Source organism: Gymnoscopelus microlampas (assembly GCF_963454915.1).
Source record: "Gymnoscopelus microlampas genome assembly, chromosome: 10".
NCBI classification, from domain to species: Eukaryota; Metazoa; Chordata; class Actinopteri; order Myctophiformes; family Myctophidae; genus Gymnoscopelus; species Gymnoscopelus microlampas.
Genome location: NC_139947.1, coordinates 34,188,744 through 34,213,452, shown reverse-complemented (window position 1 = coordinate 34,213,452; position 24,709 = coordinate 34,188,744). Strand labels below are relative to the sequence as shown.

Genomic DNA, 24,709 nt, shown 5'->3' with positions numbered 1-24,709 from the left:
GGAGTCAAACCCAGATGTATTAACTGGCTGAGTCAACACAACAGGATGGTCTAACACACAATAAGTACAATAAACACTGACAATGAGTGCCTGAGCACCATGCCATTAGAATATTACTGGCATTCAGTTGTGCAAAGTGGATTTTAAAGCAGGGCTCTTGATGACAGTCTGTGAGGTTTTCTGGCTATATGCTGCTATAGAAAATTAAAAGGGATTTGTAAATAATATATAAGGGAGAATTATATGAAGCAGAAATCAATACTGGTCTCATAAAGTCTTCATAATGTGGGACGGTTTTGAACCGGAAAACCCCATGGAGAGGTCAATTACAGTATGTCCCTGAGGAAAGGTCACTAGGTTAAAGTACAGGGGTGGTCTTTGCACTAGGCAAGGTTAGGGGTCTGCCTGGGGCCTAAACAGTCAGGGGGCCTCATGAGATTTACCCCAAATTTCTTTTAAATAAACCCTCAAAAATCAGCGTGAAAATGCCACAACAAGACCGCTTATTTTATAAGCTTCACTTGTGGCCCCCCTCAGTTCAGACTGCAGCGGTCTATTCTATAGCCAATTGCAAGCCGAGCTGCCCAGAACGTCATGGCACATTCTAGGAAATAAGCAAACTGCTGGTGGGTGTGTGTAGTTGGAGCGTGGAGGCGAGAGATACAGTCACGGAGAGAGAAGACACAGAGAAAGTGAGAGATAGAGAGATATTTACTGGACCCATTTTCAACCTTCATCCTTGGGTTTTTGACATGCAAATCACAATGGCAGTAGGGTATTTGATAGTTTTTTGTTGGAAGGTGAGAATGGTCTCTCTCTCTATCTCTCTAACACTCTGTCTTGCTCTCGCTCTCTCATCATTGAGAGAGTGGGAATAATGTTTTACACTTTTACTGTCGCTTTATGTCTGTACACATACATACAGTACCATGTATCTAAAGTCATGGGTTTTCAAATGGTGGTCCGTGGACCACTGGTGGCCCATGAAGGTATTGCATGTGGTCCCTGACCATGCATTTAGTAATGTAGGAAAGTGAAGATTTGTAGCCTCATCCTGAGTGATCCCCGACAACACCATAATGGCCTTGTCCCAGAACACATCCTTCTCATCCACACATCTGCCAACTTGAGGGGCATAGAGTGATATGACATTTGTCAGGCGCTTCCCAAGAATCATCTTCACAAAGAGGATCAGCTCATTCACCCTACTGACACTTAGCACTTGGTCTATCCACTTTTCAGCGATAAGAACTCCAACACCACCTGTCCCTTAATTTCAGCCTTGCCAGAAGAACTTGTACCTTCTACCAATCACGCCCAACATCCTTGCACTTCCACCCTTCCATCTCGACTCCTGAACACAGCAGACATCCACCCTTCTCCTGTGCAGAGCATCGACCACCTCCCCTGACCGACGCGACATGCTACCGATGTTCCATGTAGCAACCCTGACACGCACCTCCTGCTCCTCTCTCTCTCTGTTCCGCTTCTGACCTCCCCGCAGTACATCGAGCCGATGGCCGTCATCTCCTGGATGTAATCTACCTGCGGCTTGGCCTCCTTCTTCATCATTCTGTTTGTCGTAGGCTGATGAGAATGCCCACGGGGTACTTAAGGCTGTACCCCGCCTCTTCTGTGTTTGTCCAGCCATATGAGAATATTTGGAGCGAATTTTTACAGCCGGATGCCCTTCCTGACGCCAACCCAAAGGGATTGATTTTCTGTAGGGGTTGCCTCCCTTAGCCTATTCCTCTCCCAAGGAACCCACTAGGCAGTGGTACTATTTAACCCATAGTTGGGGGCTGGTTTGTGGGCACCAGGGCATGTCCATACACCGGTAGGCCTGCGTGCCGCACGTCTGGGGGCCAAACCTCCTCCGAGTCCCTTGTAGTTCAGCCGGGGTCCGAAATGTACCCAGCTACCGTGTGTCGCCACGAGGAGGCACATAGGGCTTGCTGTTAGAGAGGCTATGTACTGGCAGGGAGAGGCTTACACACTCGGCTCTCCCGTTCGCATTCTGCTAGCCAGCGGTGAGGGTTGACAGTGAGAAGTGACAGGCACTGGGCACTCCACCAACACACTAGACGCATCACAACAACCCGACTTCTTACGAAATCAGACACACAACAGTGCAGTAAATGACCTGGTGACGTGTGATGTACACGTCAATGTTGTCAGTTACTGGGAAGTCGGATGTCAAGAACTTCCACAGAAATGGGAGCTAGAACTTCAAGGGAAACTGTACTGGATTGTCTGGCTGAGTCACCATTATTAGGAAAATGTGCCCAAAATCAATCGCATGTCTCTGCTTGCTCATACAGTTGCAATGAAGCAGTTAACATGAGTGTAATAAGGAAGGTTAAGAGAACAGAATAAGGGCAACCATGGGAAAGGAATAGATCAGTGGTTCTCAATCTTTTTTTTTGCTCTGGACCACTAGCATATCTCAATTTGAGGTGAATTATTACTATTACTATTATTATTTACTAACAAATTGAATTAAGCCCTTAACAGTCATTATTTAATTTCAAGCTTTTCCCCCCACACCACACCCATATCCCCCCTCCCAACACAACAGTGGTCCCCAGGTTGATTCTCAGTCAGGGTGGTGGTCCCTAGTTCATAATCAGTTGATCTAAGACTTAGATCAGACTTAGAACTTAGATTCTAAGTGATACTCTCTTAAAACAATTCTGGGGGGCCCAGACAACCAGCTTGGGGGCGGGGTTAGTGACGCTGAGCCAGGGGTCACATACTACGGTTCGCCTAAGGCCTCCAGATCCCTAAGTCCGCCCCTGTTAAAGTAATACTGATATAATATACAAACTTAGAAAGCATACTGAAATACCTATTTCTTGCACTCATTTAGTATCACAGACGCTCAAAGAGTTCTACAGATATCTTGGACAAATGCTGCTTCCTATTAAATGCAAATTATAAATGTAGCAGAATGAAAGAAATTCATATTTGTGCTAGAAATACTATGCACTGTACACCAGGAGACATGATGAATAATTGATATTGCAGGACCTAAAGACGCTTTGCTCAGAGAGACATAATATGTTTTAGTGTATCAATTCGCATGACAAGTCATGCTGCACTCATGATTTATCAAAGTGCTCCCCATATGCATTATTGCACATATGGAATTGCCTAGCATAGATTTGCCTTCACTGCGGAGGAACTGCTTAATCATTTTCCAGCCGTAACACGTAGAGCACCCATGATACTGCAGAACTACTTGATGTTGCTGTTGTTGTAATTTCATACATTTGTAGCAACATTACCAACTGGGATACATAGGTAGGAGTAAACTGTGCTGTTCTTAGTGGGTAGCTGCCTTTTAAATCTTTTTGTGCGTGTGCGTGTGCGTGTGCGTGTGGGTGTGGGTGTTTTGAGTGCCAGGGAGAGAATGTAGAGCGAGAGCAAAGGAGAGTGAGAAACATCTGAGAGAGAGAGGGAGAGACAGAGAGAGAGAGAGAGAGAGAGAGAGAGAGAGAGAGAGAGAGAGAGAGAGAGAGAGAGAGAGAGAGAGAGAGAGAGAGAGAGATGGGGGGCTTCTTCAGGGCTATTAGTACTCTGTGGTGAAACAGAATGTTGTCAGAATATCACGCTACTCGGCTGCTAATGAGACAAGTAAACACCGTAAGCTAGAAGCCCAGGCAGACTATCATTCATTTCATACGTTTCTTTGCGACATGACAAAACAAAAGCAAAACTGCAGGTTGAATCCTGGCATCCAAGGCCGCTATCCAGTTCTCATTTGCCTGCCCTGTGTTAACGATCTAGTCATTTTAACTCACTGAGTGCCATTAACGTGTTTCACGTGTTTTTAGCGCTATGGCTCAACGTGCCATTAACGTGTTTCACGTGTTTTTGAAAAATTAGCATAAGTAAACAATTTTTTTTTTTTTTTTTTTTTTTTTTTTTTTTTTTTAAAACATGTTCAGAACCCAAGATATCATCATCTGAAGGTGTGCAGCTCCATCCACTCCTTGTTTAACTTAGAACTGAAAAAGGCTGTATCTCGCTTCCTAAGCACTTTTTGTTTTCTGTGAAAAAAACTCTGGCACTGGGACAACATCATTTTTAAATATTTTTTGTTTATTCGTTTCTGTTCTTTTACATACTCATAGGTAGTAAAATTGAGTGCCAGAATTGCCAAACGTTTAAATAAAATAAAAAATTCTGGCACTCAATGAGTTAATATGAAATCCCATGGCTCTATACTTGCAAATAGACTTGCAATAACTTAAACGGCTACTTGACTTACTGCAGACTTCACGCTAAAGCTTCAGCTTCGGTGATAACAAGATAAGTGTACATTATCAGCAATGGAGTCACATTGTACTGCAAGAAAGTTATTTGAGATTCTTTTGTCACAGGGGTTGGAAATACTCAGTAGAGATTGTATTGTAAATGTAATGGCACAGTGATAATCACGGAGTGACCTCAGTCTTTGGGAGAGCAAACTATTTAATGCACCACTAAGCCAGTAAATATCAAAGATGGGATCAATAGCTCCCACCACTCTATTCACAGCTATTAGAATCAGTTATTTCCCCCGGGATTAGGTAGCTGTGGATATTCATAGAGCGAAATGAAGATGGAGAGATAAGGAATGGAAGAGAGACAGTTAGATGAAGAAAGAGGATGAGAGACTGTCCCAGAAGAAGATACAGTACAGTAGAAAGAGTTGGAGAGACAGATGGAGTGAGTGAGTGGTGAGTGAGTGAGTGAGTGAGTGAGTGAGTGAGTGAGTGAGTGAGTGAGTGAGTGAGTGAGTGAGTGAGTGAGTGAGTGAGTAAGTGAGTGAGTGAGTAAGTGAGTGAGTGAGTGAGTGAGTGAGTGAGTGAGTTTGTGGGAAGGCGAGGAATAGTCTGTGAATCGGTCATGGATTAAGGTATCTTTGCTGAGGTCAGGTTTCGTGTAATCCATACAAATTTGACAATAGAAGCTACTTAGTGTTGTTAATCAAAGTGTCAGGAGCTGTCACCTCAATCAACATCATGATTCATATGGCTTCTTAGAGAATAAGTAAGATGAAAGTAAAATGATACACATGCATTTCCTTTTGGTAATGCAGTTGGCAAACTGAATTAGATCATATTAGAAAAAGTGCTCCTCGGAGCACAGGTCTCTGCCAGGTCAGGTACGTTATTGTGGCCTCCTGGTGGCGCTATAATAGACCAATGTGAAAGTTGTGCCATTTATTCCTAGGCCTTTCACGGCAAGCGGACACTGCATTCATGATTTGGGGCATTTTGTTCCAAAAATGTGTTTTGCTAAATTAGACCTGCTGGTGGCGCTATAACAGGCCATTGTGAAAAGGGTGGCATTTCACGGAAATTGCAAGCTGCGTGCATAATTTCAGGCCTTTTGTTCAAGACAGAGCAATCCTGCAAACTTTGGAAGCGAATCTTAGCCAATCAGGATGGAATATGGGAAATCTGACAAATCCGTGTTGATCACATGACTGTAGAGATGCTGGGTACCAATTTGCATGATGTTTGAATCTGTAGGAGTAATGTCAAAAAATGGATTTTGCACATATCGGCCTCCTGGTGGCGCTATAACAGGCCCATGTGAAAGATTTGGGCCAGAGGTTCTGAATTGGCATCCAGGGAGTGTGTGTGCACAGTTTCGCAGCGACCGGGCCAACGGTTCCGGAGATTAGCTGCTAACGGACAGATGGACACACACACGGACGGACGGACGGACAGACGGACAGGGGGTAAAACATACTCTCTCGCCAGCCTTTCGGCCTGGCGTAGACAAAAATAGAATTCATGCAGTATAATAATAGATAATGGTTGTTATTCGCTGATCCAATTGAGCCAATATGAGAGACATTTGTAGCACCTCTCTCTCTCTCTCTCTCTCTCTCTCTCTCTCTCTCTCTCTCTCTCTCTCTCTCTCTCTCTCTCTCTCTCTCTCTCTCTCTCTCTCTTTTATTCAGGGATGCTTCTATTCTTGGTCTTTCTTTTAATATTTTTGAGATCACCTTCAGTTTTCTAAAATCACAATAGAGCAGTATGCTTTTTGATCTGGCTTACAGTATTATGTTTGAGACCACAATGTTCCGTCGATAATCTCATATTCTGGTGTGAACAATATAATATAATACCATTACAAGAGAGGGAGGACGTGTTGTTGGAGCTGAAAATGCACACAGCATTACAGCATCTTAGCCCAGTGCAAGTTCCTTTCCTCTGGTGTACCAAATGTATGCAAGCCACCTGCAGGCAATGGAATTATATAAAACAGAAATTCAAATCCTGTACTAAAATTTCAGTCCTATTTCTGAATATTTATAGTATGAGAACTAAAACAAGGGGTAAGTTCTGATTACCTATAAAGACCTTCATGGTTCTGTTTTCTGCGTCTTCCTCTGTGACTTGTGTTTTTCTAGCACCTTAACTAACGTCCATATCATGCACAGTATACTTCTGCTGCTCAAGCACTTTTATCTCAGGTACTATGTGTACCTTTTTTTGTTCTCTCGTTTGTTCTCTCTCTCCTTTCCCCCTTGCCCCCTCCCCCCCCTTCTTCTTCGTCCCTTTCTTTCTTTCCTATGGAAATAACTATGCACGAAAACGAATTTCACCCACTTATTTACTTCTGTAAACCTGTGATGTGACAATAAAGCTGATTCTGATTCTGACTCCTGCCATCTGCATGTCTTCTCTCAGTCTCACCGCATCGTATCATATTTTTAGCATCCTCCTGTTTTATGGTTCAAATTTAGCAGTTTGCTCTCTTCTCTGACAATCCATTGCCGGCAATGTCAAACTCAACATCAGTGCCAACAATTAAAGTTATGTCTTTCCAATAGTTAGATGTGAACACAAAAAACAACAAAAAGAATACTAGCCTTCATATCACTTAAGCCTGATTTAGCCTATAATTTGTCATACGGAGCATAAATTAGGCATTCAAATGCTCCGTCTGTGGAGAGGGGCATTAATGAAATATGCTCTTTCATCTTCAGCCTTCTCTCTCTTTCTCTTCCTGTTGTGTGCTTTACTATCAGCCTTGGTGGATGACAGGTGGGGGCTACACAACGGTCTGCCCACATTCAAGGTTAATAGATGGCCTTCTCTGTATCACTTGCCAGTGTAAACTGAGGTGAATCGGCGTAAATGCCAAGCCCCCGTTGAAATGTGAGACCTCTGATACATCCGTTTCAAAGGTCACACAGACAGGTCTTCATCTGAAGAATGATTCAACATTCAAGAGTTTTTTTATTTGTTACATCTCATATACGAGTACACAGGAGTACAATTCTCTGCATCACTGTATCACTGTTTCTATAATGCTGCAATATCCAAGAAGCCGAACAAAAGTTTAATTTTACTCTTATGTAGCCTACCTGTACACAAGGCGTAACAACAACAAAGAACCTTGATCAGTATCACAGGAGGAGAGCACACAGGCCAGTGTTGCCCGCAGGTTAGAAATGAACTACACTCTGTGGTAGATGACTGCCTCTTTCACTGCTTATTCACTTGTTCAGCACACAAGACCTTTTCCACAGCAGGAGACAGCCAATTCCTTCCCCCCCAGACACACAAGGCAGTGGGCAGATTTACTGCACATACGCTCCTCCTATACTTTGGCCATTGACGGGTTTGGATCCACATTCATCTCTCCCATCTGTTTAGAAAAGCAATGCCTGTCAGTTTGATGGCCTTTTAAGTTGGGTCTTGTGTAGCCTGGAGTGATTGCAATATTAATACTCCATGTACCCCTAGGGAGTTGAGGTCTTACATAGCCTTAGCACGGACTCATCCTCAAACTGTTAACAAAGCATGTGTGCTACTCACTGGGGACTGGCTAGAAGACACGCCAAGAGCCTTCTTTAGCTCTAAATTCAGTTAAGCCATGCATTTGTTCTGCTAGTATTGTTTACTACTATTCCAACACAGACAAGCTATGACAAAGACATTTACCATCCTTCATTTTATTGCCATCGAGTAAAAATAATCCACTTAAGTACAGTGGTAGCAGGAGAGGGGGCACAGAAGTTTAACATTTGGCAGGCTGTGGCAGTCAGTGAAAGGAAGCGCACACTCCGTTCAGAGTGAATAGTTTTCCATCTCAACTAGCGGTCCATGGACCAGTAGTGGTCCATGGCATAATTACAGGTTGTCCATGGTAAAATGTAAAATAAAAAGATTGTACCTTTGTTAAATGTATCAAAAATATGTTATAAGTCTATGCAATTTAAGAACAAATTTGAACTAAAGGTGTGGTGTGGGAAAGCTTGAAATGAAATAGTGACTTTTAGGGCTTGATATACTTTATGCACCGAAAATAGCCGATACAGAAGTACAAACTAATTTTGTGAAAAGATTGTAGATGGGCTATTTTTGGTGCATGAGAAAAAGCTAAATCTAGGCTGGGTGCTGGATCAAAACATCAACATGATCAAAATGAATACGATCTGCACACCAGTGTCCCGTTTTCAAAGATTTATTAGGTAACGTTTCGAGCCACCATGCTCTTAACCATGTGTAGACACAGGCAGCTTAAATCAGTGTGTCATCATGGTCACCACACCATTTGATACACCTGGCTCACATTTGTAACAAAGGGGAGACAAAGGCACAATTGAATATACAACAGAATGGTATTTTATCAACACTAAAGGTTCAGGCCCATATACATGTATGGAGATCTCTGTATCTGTCTGTCTACCTGTGTCCCCTTTATGCCCATATATGAGATCTCTGTATGTGTCAGTCCTTGTCGGTTTTATGCCCTTGCCTGTATATACTATTATGGACAGAATTATCGGTCAGATCGGCAGTTCTGGACATCCGCTTTTCCGAACGCACCACACCTCCTCTATAGTGCTTGACGATGCACACGACAATTGAGTCATAGTGACATGGCCGTGGTCCTGCCTATATATGGGCGTATCAGGTTTGTTTATGGTTACTAGAACGGCAAATACGTTAGCCCCACCCAGATGTCGATCGGCACGTTCAATCAAGGGGTCATCTGAAGCTCACACCCCAAATCTGGGACCATTTGGTCTATCGCTCTCTGAGCTATGCCACGGACCGAGATTCTGTAAAAATAAATGTTTTTGTGGACAGAATATCTTTTTTTAGGACAGAGATCTGGTTTCTTATTTCTCTCGCCCCCCCCTCTACGCCCCCTCCTGTCTGTCAACAAATTTCCCTTTTATGCCCATAAATGGAGATCCCTGATGTCATCAGTATATGTCCATATATGGGCAATTGTCTTAAGATAATCTCCAGCCTCTCGGGTGGCTCGGAATGTCTCGCGTGAGGTCGGTGCAGTCAGCTCCCACTCGACCCCTGCTGCCACCAGGAATGGAGGAGAACCTGACCACCCCCTGTACAGAAGCACACGGACGCCATCATTTACTGTATTGTTTACAATTTCACCTGGGTCTGCCTCGACATACTGTAGCCCGAGGCCTGTGTCACCACACACACAATCTGGAGACACTGGGATATTCACTCTTGCTGGGCTCCCCCACCAAAGACGTTGAAGTACCCAGCAGTGATGGTGGTACTGTACATCAGGATAGACACGCTTACCAGCCAGGTTATTTCCCAAGTTCACTTCCACACCGGCAGCAGGCAGCCATCTATTTTTGCTGCATGACACACTGGCGTGCAACTAAGTATAAATCCGGCTTTGAGATCAGTAAATGTTAAATATTAATACTAAAACTTAAATGCTATAAAATAGAAATGACTGTGTTATGCCTTCTTATACTAAGAAGGTATATATATTGTTGGACATGGGGTGTGGTGGACCTTGAGAGTTGTTTGAAATATGTTAGTGGTCCAGAGGTCCACTAACATAAACGGTTGGGAACCACTGAAATACTGTACTCAGGAGGGCGACAGTAACCTCATGAAATACTTCTCTCTAACCAGTCATTTCTCTTATGCAGCACTTTTTGAACAGTAAAATGAGCAGTCAGCCTCTGCCTGCTGCTGGTGTATCTGCACTAGCTGCCTCTACCTCATTGTCAGCAGACAGCAGAGCAGCATTCTCATTACCATTTTATGAGTGCTGTATGCCTGGCACACCACTAGAGTGAATTCACTTCAGAATTCAGAAGTTGGCCCTAGATATTTTTAGCATCTTCTGAGTCTGAAGCAGCTGCAGAAACACAATATGCAGTATGCTAGAAATGAACAAATCTGTAGATAACAGAATTACAGTCAATAAAGGCCATGGATTATTTGATTGTCGTTAAGTGTTCTGACAAAAGGCGAGCAAAGGATTCTTATAACCTTGAGTTTATTGCCTTCACAGTATGACAATAACACAATGGGTTCCCAAATCTACAACATTTGACTTAGACAAAAGAGTTTTCAGAAAGTACAAGTTTCTATTGATTACAGGCTGAGAAATCAATACCATTGGGAACTTAATGGTACCTATTCTAGTTGCAGATCCCAACATAGTTCCTTAGGGTAAATGGAGTTAATGGATAGAACAATAATGTTCTAATAATAACGACAAGTTAGAATTCTGGGCCAATTAGCTGCATTGCTATAGACGGATTTCCGCGCGACGTCATCACAGAGCAGAATGCGCAATCTGCGCATGCTCGGGGGAAACGAATTGTTGCGCCGTTCACTCTGTTGTTGTGTTCGGGAGTTAGATAGCCATAATTCTGCTATTATAGGCATAATAGGCATAATGCTGCTATTATATACAAACAGATCCAACTTCTGACAAATCATTTTTATTGAGTAAACCAGGTATTACAAACTGCATAATTTAATTTACTTTCATTAAACCCGGTGAAGATCATTTCTTTTATGAATGGACATTTGACCAGAGCTGCTGCGGGTAATGGCGCCCTCTATAGGCTTACCCCTCCTCTGCGCGGTCATATCCTCTCATGTTTACTAACAGGAAACCCGTCTATAGGGCTTTGTAAGACTGTTTCTAGTTAGAATATACTAATAATATCATTGTGGAAATTAGGGATGGTCACAACATAACCATAACCACAGGACAAAATGATAACTTAACTCATTGTTAAAGGGGATCTACAGTACAGTACAGTATAAGGGTTTTACAAGGATATTCATGTTTTATGCTTTTTTTTTAGTTTGTGACAAGTGTGTTGGTAGAGTATATAATTTACAGAATCAGAGACACCTGCACACTGTCTTCACTTGTTCAATAAAGATTTATCAGAGATTTCGGTGAAGGACCTTCTTCAGGCATTGACATTCTTCAGGCTTCTTAAGGCTTGAACAAAACATTGCCCATTAAATATCCTTCAGCAAGTGAAGGCAAGTGTGCAAAAGTCCCTGCTTTCTCAAAGAGATGTTGCCGTTGACAAAATGTAGAAAATTAACAATGGAAACAGGATTTTACTGTGTCAATTAGTTGTAGTCAAATGTTATTTAATGCCAGACCAAGTTTACTTGTGTGAATACAAGGCAGTGTCTGTAGTGATCCCAATGCAGCCCATATGCCAACGATATCCACAAGATACCATCAGGGGTTGTCAGGGGATGATATATTGAACTGGCAAACATACTCTTTTATCATGGAGGCAAGGATTAGCCCACTGGACTCATGGGGTGGGACCGGGCAAAAATAGACCCTGAGAACGTACAACCTCAGTACTTATCAGCAGCCACTACACTTATCTCTGTGGATAGCTCAATGTACTGTACAAGGCTCAACCAAGCCTTATTCAAACAGACAGAGGCCTTGAGTTGTGTGCAAACAGGAAGTAATAGAGATGAGTTTTGGTTCTTCTTTTTTTTGGTATTTGTTCAGATTGTATTTGTTAGGAGTGATGACTGGTGGCGGGCAGTGTTGTTCAGGTCCCCAGTTCAAATATGATTCTTTTGGGGTGTCATGACGTGAAAGGTTTGAGAACCACTGCTATGACCTGGTAAATACTAGAGACAGTGATAGGCCTCAGCCATTCTCTCACACTTAATCTTGATCAGGAAGCGGTGAATAACAACAACCGCCAAGGAGGGCCTATAGAAAAGTAGTGAGGATTTTTAGGGCTAGAAAGTGAATCAATAATTCTGCCATACAGCAACTCTCTTTGCACTGTTTGACTCATGAAGAAGTGCTTGTGCAATTAAGGTTACAGAGAAGCAATCCCACAAGGGAGGTCCACAGCCTTACTTAATCACACATCAGGCTTAGCTTTAATGTTTTCCTCAAGGCCAGATTTTCTCATGGTGAGTAATAGCTAAAAGGCTGCTGTGGGATAGAGATGAATACATACATTTGACTACATCTCCAGGCGGCCATCTGTGTCCTTGCCTTGTTTTCACTGAGATTCATATATCAATATTAATGAGTTATTCAGTCACTTTTTAGGTTTTTTTGCCATTACAGTTGGTACTTCCGCAGGGCTGCTCCCCAGACTTATAGGTTTCACCAGAATCTCTATAACCTTGAATATCCTTTTAATTGGGTTGCATCAGATTCTTAGAGTGAAGTGATCATGACCCGCCAGCAATTGATTGCGGCAACGAGAGACGCAACCCAATATTCGATACCATCCTATCGTCATGACTGCTATGTCGACGGTGCTCTATTTTGAGAACTGCGTTGAGTGAGCATTAATTATTCATGCAGCACATGGATTGGTTGATGTGTAACAGTGCAGCATACATATGTAACATTTTGTAACAATTTGTTCAAAGAATAATGAAGAAAAGTACAGACAAAAATGAATAAAACCAAAGCTTTATACAGTAATTCTTCAGGAGGTGTTTACCACAGCTAATCACTTAATTTACTGGGTAAAGTATGCTGCGTGCGTGCGCAAGAGAGAGACTGGGAATGTGAGTGAATGTGCTGTCACAAAGTGGTCCTATACCAGCTGTATTGTGGTGCGTGTGTGTGTGTGTGTGTGTGTGTGTGTGTGTGTGTGTGTGTGTGTGTGTGTGTGTGTGTGTGTGTGTGTGTGTGTGTGTGTGTGTGTGTGTGTGTGTGTGTTAGTGGCAGGGGGGGGTGTGGGGGTTTTCCTCTCTGGATAGAAGCTTGCTTACAACAAACGGTTTCTCCTGACTAGTGAGACCAGTGCTGGGCAGGAAGAGAGTCTCAGAGGAATTCTGCTGCTTGTTAGACCTGACACCATATGGAGCAGGAGAATGACAGCACCGTTCCTAAAGCCTACCACGTTGCTCGCCATAAACAAGAGAGAAAAGAAGGAGAGAGAGACAGAGGGAGAGAGAAAGCTCTGGGGTAAGGCGAGGGCAGTGAACTGGAGATCTGAGGCAGGAAGATAAAAGTGATACAAAAAGACAGATGGGGAGCTAAGAACAAGAGAATCAGTCAAGAGACAGTGTGTGTGTGTGTGTGTGTGTGTGTGTGTGTGTGTGTGTGTGTGTGTGTGTGTGGGGGGGGGGGGGGGGGGGGGGGGGGGGTTGGAGCAGGAGAGGAAAAACAAAGCAGTGATATAGTAAAGTATAAAATGGGTGAGGAATGCAGCCATAGCTGAGTGGGTAGTGCGGCCATCTGGGAATCGAAAGGTTACTGGTTGGCCCGCTCAGACCACCCATTCTATTTGTCGAAGTGTCCCTGAGCAAGACAATTACCGCCTAACTGCTCCCTGGGTGCCGTATTAATCGAAGCCACTGCTCCTAATGCAATAAAAGGACAAGTTCTGCCTAATTATGTGCAACTAGCAAATACTCTAATCTGGGAACCCAATCCTGAATTCCCCAACTACCAGGGGACACAATTATTACTCTACATAAACTTTTAAGATTTTTAAAAAAAAGTCAAAAATAGCAGATGTACAAGCTCGCAGCGTGGCATGACTCTTAACGAGGTGCAGTCACATACTCATACCAATATCAAATATTTCCATTATGCAACTAAAAAGTAAAATGTCATCTACGTTGTTGCTTAATAATGGATAAATGTTTCATCGTTACTTCAACACTACATTTGACATACATTGTGGATGGTTGGTAAGGAATATGGTCTTGAAAATATTGTAAGGGGCCAAAAAGGTTTGGGACTCCTGCTGTACAGCACATTATCCCAAAGTCTGCAAATACTTTGAGTGAACACATCTCCGGTATGGACTAGTTACTATTATTATTACATAACCATATTATAATGAGAGCCTGAATGATAGAAAAGAAGTGGAGCAGGTACAAAGGAAGATAGGAAGGAAGGATAATAGGAAGGGTGTTGGGAAGGAAGGCAGGAACGTAGGAAGAGCTACTCAGATGTACAGCAAGTATAAATTAGGCTTATCACATATTGACGGTCTTAACTATCAGGATGGTCAAACTCTTTTTGACCGATGGTCAAACAGAGTAAAAAGTAAAAAATAAAGAAAAATCTTTCAAAACTTTAAATGCAAAGAGTGGAAGTGGGGTGACAAGGGAGATTAATTTCAGCCATCACTGCAGCATATATTTTGCGTAGTGTGGCATGTCAGGGACTGGCTGTCATCTGGTGCGTTGGTGAACTGCATTTGGCGTTTAGGTTGTGATTGGGGTGCCACTCTGCCTCCTTTACAGAGTACCCCACTGTTTTCCATTTACAGTCCATTCTAATTAACAATGCACTCATCCCAGAGTCAGCTAAATGCTTAAGCTGCACAAGTGTAACAGCCGCAGCCATTGAAATAAAACTCCCACACAACATAAGGTGGGTTAAGAGCGTATAAGAGTGTGGTGTGGGAGTTGGGGTATGCAACGTTGGCGTAACCATGAAAGATTAATTACATTATATAAAGAGGAAAAACTTGATGCGCAGTGAATTTTAGTTTTTTATTTTAGTTTTGTTTTTGCTCAGGAAGATTAATTACTTCAGTTAGAGAGAGAGAGAGAGAGAGGGAGAGAGAGAGAGAGAGAGAGAATAAAAGAGGTGTAAAGAGAGGGCAGTGAAGTAGAAAACTGAAGGAGGACGATAAAACTCAGACACACAGATGGGGAGCTGAGTACAAGAAAAGCAGTCTAAAGATGTGAGTGAAAAAGCCTGTATGGTTAAAGGAATAAAAGGGATGAGGTTTGTAAAGGTGTGATAATGGGGTGGGAACCTGAATAGAAAGGACGAGGGGCAAGAACAAAGAAAGGAAGGTAGGTAGGTAGGAAGAAAGAAAGATAGGAAGGAAGGTAGGTAGGTGGGTGGGTAGGTAGGTAGGTAGGTAGGTAGGTAGGTAGGTAGGTAGGTAGGTAGGTAGGTAGGTAGGTAGGTAGGTAGGTGGGTATAGGTAGGTAGGTAGGTAGGTAGGTAGGTACAACCTACCTACCTACCTACCTAGTACCTACCTACCTACCTACCTACCTACCAACTAGGTAGGTAGGTAGGAAAGAAAGAAAGAAAGAAAGAAAGAAAGAAAGAAAGAAAGAAAGAAAGAAAGAAAGAAAGAAAAAAAGAAAGAAAGAAAGAAAGAAAGAAAGAGGTAGGTATAGGATGGAAGGAAGTTATGAAGGAGGGGGGAAGGAAGGAAGGAAGGAAGGTAGAAAGGAAAGAAAATGCGAAGTATTAAGAAGTACTAAATCAGCTGGCTGGTTGACAGCACAGCGCAGCACTGCCATGAACAGGTCTGAACTCTGATTGGTCTCAGCAGGAGAGAGAGTCCGAGGCTGGGCTTTGTTGGCCTGTGAGGGTCATGGAGAACTGCAGATGCTGCTCTCAAGCAGCACTCCTCCGTCACAGACAGAAAAGGAGGGAGGGAGAATGAGAAAGGGTTAGCGAGGTTGAGAGAGAAGGAGCGGTAGTGGAGAAACATAAAGAGAGAAGGATTAAATATTCATTCCAAAATAAGCGCCTCGCCTCTGGTACAGTGCTTCCTCTCTAAAAAGCTCTCTCTCTCGCTCTCTATTTGTTCCTCTCTCATTCTATTTGTTCCTCCCACTCACTATCTCTCTGAAATGCTTAAAAAAGTTCTCCATTAAGAGGGCTTGCACTTCAAGTTGTCCATGTGATTAAATATTTAGCAAGTTTGTGCCATAGAGTTGCTTACTTAGTGTATTTGCATGTTCTCGTCTGTCTTCTTTGTCTGCGATGTAAACAAAAAAATGTTTTTTCGTTTGTTATACCCCCAGAAGCTTTAAACTCATTGATTTCCTTCATGTGGGTGTCAAAACAAAAACCCTGTCTTCGCTGGTAAGTAGAATACCACAATGTATGTCAAATGTAGTGTTAACTGGAATGAAGAAGGCAGAGAAATGGGAATGGCATTCTTTTGTGAATAAGTGAAAATCAGCACTATAGGGCTACAACTATTGATTATTTTCTTAACCATGATTCTTTCGATTGCTTCTTCAATTCATCAAATTATTTTTTATAATGAAAAATGTATTATCCTGAACATCAACTTGAAAAACATATTTTATAAAAAAAATATATAGCTGATCAACTAGCTCATAAAGTGTCGTATCACAACGCTTTGTGAGCTTGTAGATTTTAGTCATTTTAGTTATTTTTGAAAATGTATTAATTTCATTGAAATAGATATTTTTTATAATTGATAAAATTGATTAGTTCAACTAACTTCTCCATCCCTTGATTCCTCTCCACTGGCTCATCATGTGACCACATGTGGAAGTAATCTGTATGCGCAGTCATAATACCCTGCCCATGTGTAATGACTCAGGTAAGTGGTGCCCTTAAAATTGATTTATAGACGACCTTGACTTTGAGTGTTTCCACTAGATTTATAATCAGCATATTGTGTTACTTGTTGGATTTACAATGGAGTGATTATTAACCACATGAACCTTATTGGCGTCCTTTTTCTGGGGACGAATTTTCGGTCCAAAATAGGGATATACAAGTTCAACGTGACACATTGTGAGTTTGTAGATAGATGTTTTCGCCAAAGAGATTTGGAGTTAAGGAGAAAAAGGAGGCAGAGTTTTTTGAGAGACAGGTGAAGCAGGGTGAAGCTTGGACAATTTGAACGAAATAATGTGAAATGATATGTGTAACATATATCAGCAGACATTATAAAGGCTGAGACAGACTACATAGAATACACAGTGGTGTGTTCTAGGTTGGGGTTTTTTCGGAGGGCATACGATAATCATTATCTGCACGACATTGTTCTCTTTTGGCTGATCCAGCAATACCATTGATGTCCATAAGTGTAACAAGCCTGTACAGTATGTCTTAGTAATGGCGTTGGAACAACAGATGTTCAGGAGGCGGAGAAACACAACTTTACTCCGCCCACACACCAATCTACCTGGCGCTATTTATACCCTGTCAGAACTACCCAGAAACCCCTTATTCGCTTTCGTACATCCGTACTCAAGCTCATAACGTTTTCAGCAGCAGGAGCATCTAGAGCACTTTACCTCTTCCAGCCAGTCCCAGTCCCGCCGTCCCATTTCTCCCAGCACCTCCGTATCCTGCTTCTCCAGACACCTCAACTTCCACGCCGATCTACCATCATCCCACCATCCAGCCAAACGGCGACATCATTCAGGTCGGTCCCACGCATCCACACAACATCGCCCGACTCCTTGGGAACGGGAGCGGGGCCGAACCGCAAGGAGGCCACCACCAACCACTGAGCAGCTTCGGCGTCCCCGACGGCCAGCAACGCTGGAACGCAACAATCCCCGAAACGCTTGCCTCGCAGCTCCCCCGGCCCGTGCCACCATGGCTCATCCAGCTGTTAGCTAGTAGCTACCAGCTACAGCCACAACGCTAACTACAACAGCCGGCACAACAACACCGGGGCCTTCGTCGCGCCAGTCGCGGTCCAATGACGTCACGCGTCACAAACTACCGCGGCGACTCCGGACGACGTCACCCGCTGCTCCGGGAGGCTTCAGGGATGGCCGGGCCGCGCCTGCCCAGAATAACACCGCCTCCACCAGCCTGCATATTTCTTTTCCAACTACTACTCCTCCAATACATTTCCAACCATTAACCCTGTGCCTGCCACCCACCCATTGCTCAGAAATGTTTACATTTGCTATTTCCGTAGCCTAGCTTCATGCTCCCTCGCTAGCTTTCTTACCATACATGCTACCAACATTGCTCACGTGGCTACAGCTGCTACTGCTATCATTACAACGTTCTTACCGAACTAACATTGTTTCCTTCCTAACACTGCTGCTCGCTCCATTCATGAGCTTGCTAGCATCATGCTCCCATACTAGCATCCATACACATACTACCAATATCGCCCCCTTTGTTAGCTGCTACCGCTTTTATTACAATGTTCCTACCGAACTAACATTGTTTCTTTTCTTCCACAGACATTGCTGCTTGGTGCTATAACATTGTTCACTTCACACATTGTTCCTCCACACAGACATGGCTGCTTGGTGCTACTAACATTGTTCCTCCAGTTGTTTTTCTCCACAGACATCGCTGCGTGGTGCTGCTAACATTGTTTCCCCCATAATAATAAATGAATATTTAAGGCCATAAATAATGGTGTTAAAAGGCTTACACTTGTTCCTCTGCGTCATACAGTAAATCCAATCATCCATCTAGATATATTTCAATAATTAACCAATCTTCCCCCTATTCCCCTCATAGCCTTCCATCGCTTATTCATCCACCAATTGGATGTTATCACCACAAATGCATCGATCACTACCCATTCATACTATCACGCTAGCATTCATACTATGCATACTACTGCACCACTGCTATTAGCATTGTTGCTCCCTCCTTTCATGCGCGATACTAGCATCATGCTCCCATGCTAGCAGTTACCATACATGCCATCCTTTGCTCTCGTGGTTATAGCTGCTATTGCTATCGCTACAGCGTTCCTAATTCATGTAATATATGCTATATGTAATATATTCCGTAATATATGTCACCCCTAATGTCTTTCTTGTCTATCTTATCATCCCTCGTACCGCAGGTTGCACTTTCATCCCCCCCCCACACCCCACCCCACCCATCCCTACATCCATTTCAGTTTCCTTCCATTTCTCCTACCACCCAAAACCCAAGCATTATCATCCCTCGTACCGCAGGCTGCACTTTCATCCCCCCCTCCCCCCCACCCATCCCTACATCCACCTCAGTCTTCCTCTGTCACTTTTTCTCAAATACCTAGCGCTGCCGTGGCCACACCTGGCACCAGCACAACCCAGGCCACGCCTGCTTTCAATTTCTTTTCCACTCCAGGGCATGCCACCCAGCCAAACATCGCTGCCGCTAACAGCGGTGGCATCGCCTCTCTACCACCCTCCTTGCTGTCCTGTCCTCCTCTCAATAACCCCTCCCCCCACATCCCTACCCATCCCTACATCCATTTCAGTCTCCTTCCATTTCTCCTACCACCCAAAACCCAAGCACTGCCGTGGCCGCACCAGCGCACCCCAGGCACCCCCCCGAACCAATGTTTGTACTGCACTGCTTCTGCCACAGACATGGATGCCTGGTGCTACTAACATTGCATACTCCACAGACATGGCTGCCTCGTGCTACTAACTTGTTTCTTCCACAGACATGGCTGCTTGGTGCTACGAACATTGTTTCCTCCACAGACATGGCCGTTTGGTGCTACTAACATTGCTTCCTCCACAGACATGGCTGCTTGGTGCTACAAACATTGTTTCCTCCACAGACATGGCTGCTTGGTTACTACGAACATTGTTTCCTCCACAGGCATGGCTGCTTGGTGCTACAAACATTGTTTCCTCCACAGACATGGCTGCTTGGTGCTACTAACATTGTTTCCGCCACAGACATGGCTGCCTTGAAGCCATAGCCAGTGTCTGTCCACTCGGCTTCCAGCACTATACCACCCCTCCATCCCCTCCCTGACACTCCTAAAGCCGTTTCAGGCCAGCAGCCTTAGCTGGTGACGGCTTCCAGAGCTACACCATCCTTCCCTGCCACTCCTTTGCCTCGCCCTTCTATCCCCCACCCTTTTCATGTATCAGTATCATGGTCAGTAACCATGTCAGTATCGCGTTTATGTCCAACATCACGTCAGCGTCATGTTAGTACCATAGTAATTATCATGTCTGCATCGTGGTCAGTATCACGTCAGTATCATTCCACTCCAACAGTGGAACTGTTTCCCAACTCTCCCCCCCCACTCTAGCCCTGCCACACGGTAACGACGGCTACTTTCTTCCATCCTCCATTCCCACTCCTCCACACCCCAGTCTCTCTCATCAGTTAGCCACTCGGTCATTTTCAAATTTCTTCCCCAGTCTAGACCAGCTATTTGTGTTTTTTTTGGGGGCCCGTCAAACAGAGCAGGCTAATCCTTAGTCTGCTACCTCCATACTATCGCCTCCACAGTGCGCTCGCCCCACAGCGCTCTGCAGCGCTTCGCACCCACAGCACTCCCCACAGAGCTCTCGCCCCACAGCGTTCTTTGCGTTGATCTCGCACCCACAGTGCTCTCCAGTGTTCTCCACAAAACTCTCACCCCCACAGCGCTCTCCACAGAGCTTTTGCCCCACAGCGCCCTCTGCAGCGCCCTCGCCCCCACAGTGCTTCCTGCAGCGCCCTCGCCCCTAGCGCTCTCTGCAGCGATCTCGCAACCACAGCACTCTCCTCAGAGCTCTCACCCCACAGCGTTCTCTGCAGCGATCTCGCACCCACAGTGCTCTCCACAGTGCTCTCCACAGAACTCTCACACCCAGAGCGCTCTCCACGGAGCTCTCGCCCCCACAGCGCTCTCTGCAGCGCTCTCCACAGAACACTCACCCCCACAGCGCTCTTGCAGCGCCCTCGCTCCCACAGCGCTCTCGCCCCACAGCGCTCTCTGCAGCGATCTCGCACCCACAGAGCTCTCCACAGAACTCTCACACCCAGAGCTCTCTCCACAGAGCTCTCGCCCCCACAGCGCTCTCTGCAGCGCTCTCCACAGAACACTCACCCCCACAGCGCTCTCCACAGGACACTCACCCCCACAGCGCTCTTGCAGCGCCCTCGCTCCCACAGTGCTCTGCAGCGATCTCACCCCCTCAGCGCTCTCCACAGAACACTCACCACCACAGCGCTCACCACAGAGCTCTCGCACCCTCAGCGCTCTCTGCAGCGATCTCAACCCCTCAGTGCTCTCCACAGAACACTCACCCCCACAGCGCTCTCCACAGAGCTCTCGCACCCACAGCGCTCTCTGCAGCGATTTTGCACCCACAGTGCTCCCCACAGAACACTCACCCCCACAGCGCTCTTTGCAGCCATCTCACCCCCACAGCGCTCTCCACAGAACACTCACCCCCACAGCACTCTACACAGAACACTCACCCCCACAGCGCTCTCCACAGAGCCCTCGCACCCACAGCGCTCTCCACAGAGCGCTCGCCTCTCAGCGCTCTTGCAGCGCTCTCGCTCCCGCAGCATTCTCGCCCCACAGCCCTCTCCGCAGCGCTCTCCGCAGCGCTCAAGCCCCATTGCTCTCCGCAACGCTCTCGCCCCACAGAGCTCTCCGCAATGATACCGTCAGTATCATTGTCAATATCATTGTCAGTATCATTTCAGTATTTTGTCAGTATCATGGTCAGTATCAGTATCATGGTCAGTATCAGTATCATGGTCAGTATCATGTCAGTATCAGTATCATGTCAGTATCATGTCAGTACCAGTATCATGTCAGTATCATGGTCAGTATCCGTGTCAGTATCACATCAGTATCGCGTCCAACATCACGTTAGTGTCATGTTGGTACCATAGTCATTATCATGTCTGTATCATGGTCAGTATCATGTCAGTATCATTCCACTCCAACAGGCTCCTGCCTCAGAGTTTCCACAGTGCGCTCCGCAGCTCTCTCGCCCCCATAGCTCGCTCCGCAGCGCTCTTGCCCCACAGCGCTCCCCGCAATGATACCGTCAGTATCATTGTCAGTTCCACGTCAGTATTATGCCATTATCACGATCAGTATCACATCTTCATCTCGTCAGTATCATGATCAAGTAGTTGCCCTTTTGTATCTCTTTGGGGGTTTCAGTCCACGTGTGCCGTGCTGACGACGCCATCGGCTGTCCGCGTTGTGCCATGCTGACTACGCCATCGGCCGTCCGCGTGTGCCGTGCGACGACGCTAACGACCTCCTCCCCAAAGACTCCAGGGTCGGCGACCCTCCCCCGGAACCCTCCACCCCTCCATTCCTTTCCATTATCATTACTATATTACATTACAACACATTCCATTACTTTATCTATTTCCATTCCTTTCCATTTCATTCATTCCATCTTATTCAATAAAACCCTTAAATGTCCATAAAGGTGTGTTTTCTTTGCCTAGTGAAATGGCGTTGGAACAACAGATGTTCAGGAGGCGGAGAAACACAACTTTACTCCGCCCACACACCAATCTACCTGGCGCTATTTATACCCTGTCAGAACTACCCAGAAACCCCTTATTCGCTTTCGTACATCCGTACTCAAGCTCATAACGTTTTCAGCATCCCTCCACCACCCCTTTCACCTCCACAGGTTGTGTTTCCACCACTCCTCTCTTTTCTCCTTCTACGACCCTCCCTGTCTCTCGCTCCCCGTCTCTCCCTCTCCGTCCTTCTCTCTCTCGCTCTCTCCCACTTCTCAGGTTCCTGCCGGGGGGTTTCAGTCCACGTGTGCCGTGCTGACGACGCCATCGGCTGTCCGCGTTGTGCCATGCTGACTACGCCATCGGCCGTCCGCGTGTGCCGTGCGACGACGCTAACGACCTCCTCCCCAAAGACTCCAGGGTCGGCGACCCTCCCCCGGAACCCTCCACCCCTCCATTCCTTTCCATTATCATTACTATATTACATTACAACACATTCCATTACTTTATCTATTTCCATTCCTTTCCATTTCATTCATTCCATCTTATTCAATAAAACCCTTAAATGTCCATAAAGGTGTGTTTTCTTTGCCTAGTGAATGGATGCTCTTACCAGTCAGCATTTTTGTACTGTCACTTAGTATAGCAAATATCCTTATAGATCATTTAGGATAACGGCTCTGGGTATAAGAGGTGTCCCATATGACACCTCAGGAGGCTTCTGTCCCCCAGGCCAGGAGGTCTGGGGCTGCTGTAATGCTGTTTTTATACCTGAATCTTCTTCAATAAATTGTCAACACTTCACCCTGACTGGATATTAATATTTTCCATTACAAGTATACTGTATAATATGTAACCCCAGACTTGACCAGATCAAATATTTTCTTCAGATATCAGTGGGATTATCCTGAGATTACAGCAACTGCGTATAGACTCCATCTGTTGTCTTTAGCTCTATTCTTACATGTCAGGCGACCTCACAACAGGAAAACAGAAGAGACATTCTCCGTCTTCTTAACAACACTCCACTGTACAGAATATGCCTTGGAGAATATTACGGCTACAAATAACAAGATATGTGAAGGCGATTTCTGTCAGGCAAAACTAAGTGTTTTGCCAGGGAAAACAAAGTGTTTTGTCCAAACCCATGAGAAGAAGTCTAAAAAAGGATGTGTAGCCCATTTGTCTCTTTGCATGTTTGTGCGAGCATTATTATGACGAACATCAGTCCATGATGTCCATATATGAACATATGGCCCCTGATGGGGCAAGCCATTTGGGGTAATGTTCCCAGAGTTGCAGAGCCAAAGGCGTCCAGCTCTTCTATCAGCACTTTCATGCGCAGGTAGTTGTGATGTCAGTATGTAGCAGCAAGATAACCTGAGGCTCGGAGCTACCTTATGTTGAGGTTAAACCATTGAAGCTCATTTAAAAAAAAAAAATCCTTGTATAGATGTACTCTAAACCTCAGTTGCTTATTTTCTTACAATAAATGTTGATACCAGCAGAGCTGAAGGGAAAACAACCGAAGATATCTAGGAATATCAGCATTCTTATTTCAACATCCTTGTATATTTCAGCATAACACAGCACCATTTGGGGGTAAGCCATTTGGAGAAAAACACCAGAAATAGAAACAAACATCCCGTTGCAGATTTCTGTACTTGAACACATACAAAGGTTCTACTTAATATTATGATGCAAAAGTTGGCACTGATGAGAAGGATGCGTACTTTTGCACAGTTTGGTGAAAGCATACAGAAAACTCTTGTCTAGATTCTTATGGCATGCATCATAAATCTTTGCTGGTCACTGTCTCCAAAGAGTTGTAAGACCCAACCCCATCTGCCTTGTGATATTTAACTTTTAACATTTGGAAGAAGCTGTCTGCACTGTATCGATCTTTGATTTCATTCCCAGGAAATTATTTCTGGTGGTGTAATGCGTATCACAGCACCAACAGAACTACAAGAAACCAACGCCCAGGGTAAACTGGAAGATGAGATGCTAACATTTGGCATGAATATTAAATTTTGTCAAATATGACAGCCTCCATATATTGTTTTGTTTTTGTACAGCATTCTTTAGCATGCTTGGGTGTGACGAGGCAAGTCCAGGTGTGCCTTGGGATTTTGTGACGACCACAGATTATTATTGCAATATACAAAGATACAAAAAGTTATTCATTATTTATATATTTATACTATATCAGTACTTCCTTTTACTCATTTCCCAAATACAGAGGCACATTCTATACCCTAAAGAAATATATGTATTTCAACCTGGTGTCTATACAGTATTATGGGCACGTCATTAAGTGAAATCTTTTAATTAATTAATAAATGAATGAATTTAATCACACATTTAAAGGCATTGTGACCATATAGATCAACAAAATAGCATGATCTCCACATTGTGAGCTTGAAGATCGCAATTATTGAGATTTTGACTTGCCCATTGCCCCTTGGGCACAAAAAGTTTGAAAACAGGCTTA

At 44.5% G+C, this 24,709-nt stretch overlaps 1 protein-coding gene across 2 annotated transcripts in view; it reads right to left on the bottom strand.

The window, feature by feature from the left end:
• The window catches only part of dclre1b (DNA cross-link repair 1B), a 37,824-nt gene extending 17,348 nt beyond the window's left edge, over positions 1–20,476 (bottom strand). For both annotated transcript variants that reach the window (XM_084070332.1, XM_084070334.1), the window contains exon 1: positions 17,310–20,476. Coding sequence is in view for 1 of the 2 variants with exons in the window: in XM_084070334.1 (XP_083926460.1) it covers positions 17,310–17,342 (33 nt within the window). In the remaining variant the exon portion in view is untranslated. The remainder of the gene's footprint in view (positions 1–17,309) is intronic.
• Between the last annotated feature and the right edge of the window lie 4,233 nt (positions 20,477–24,709).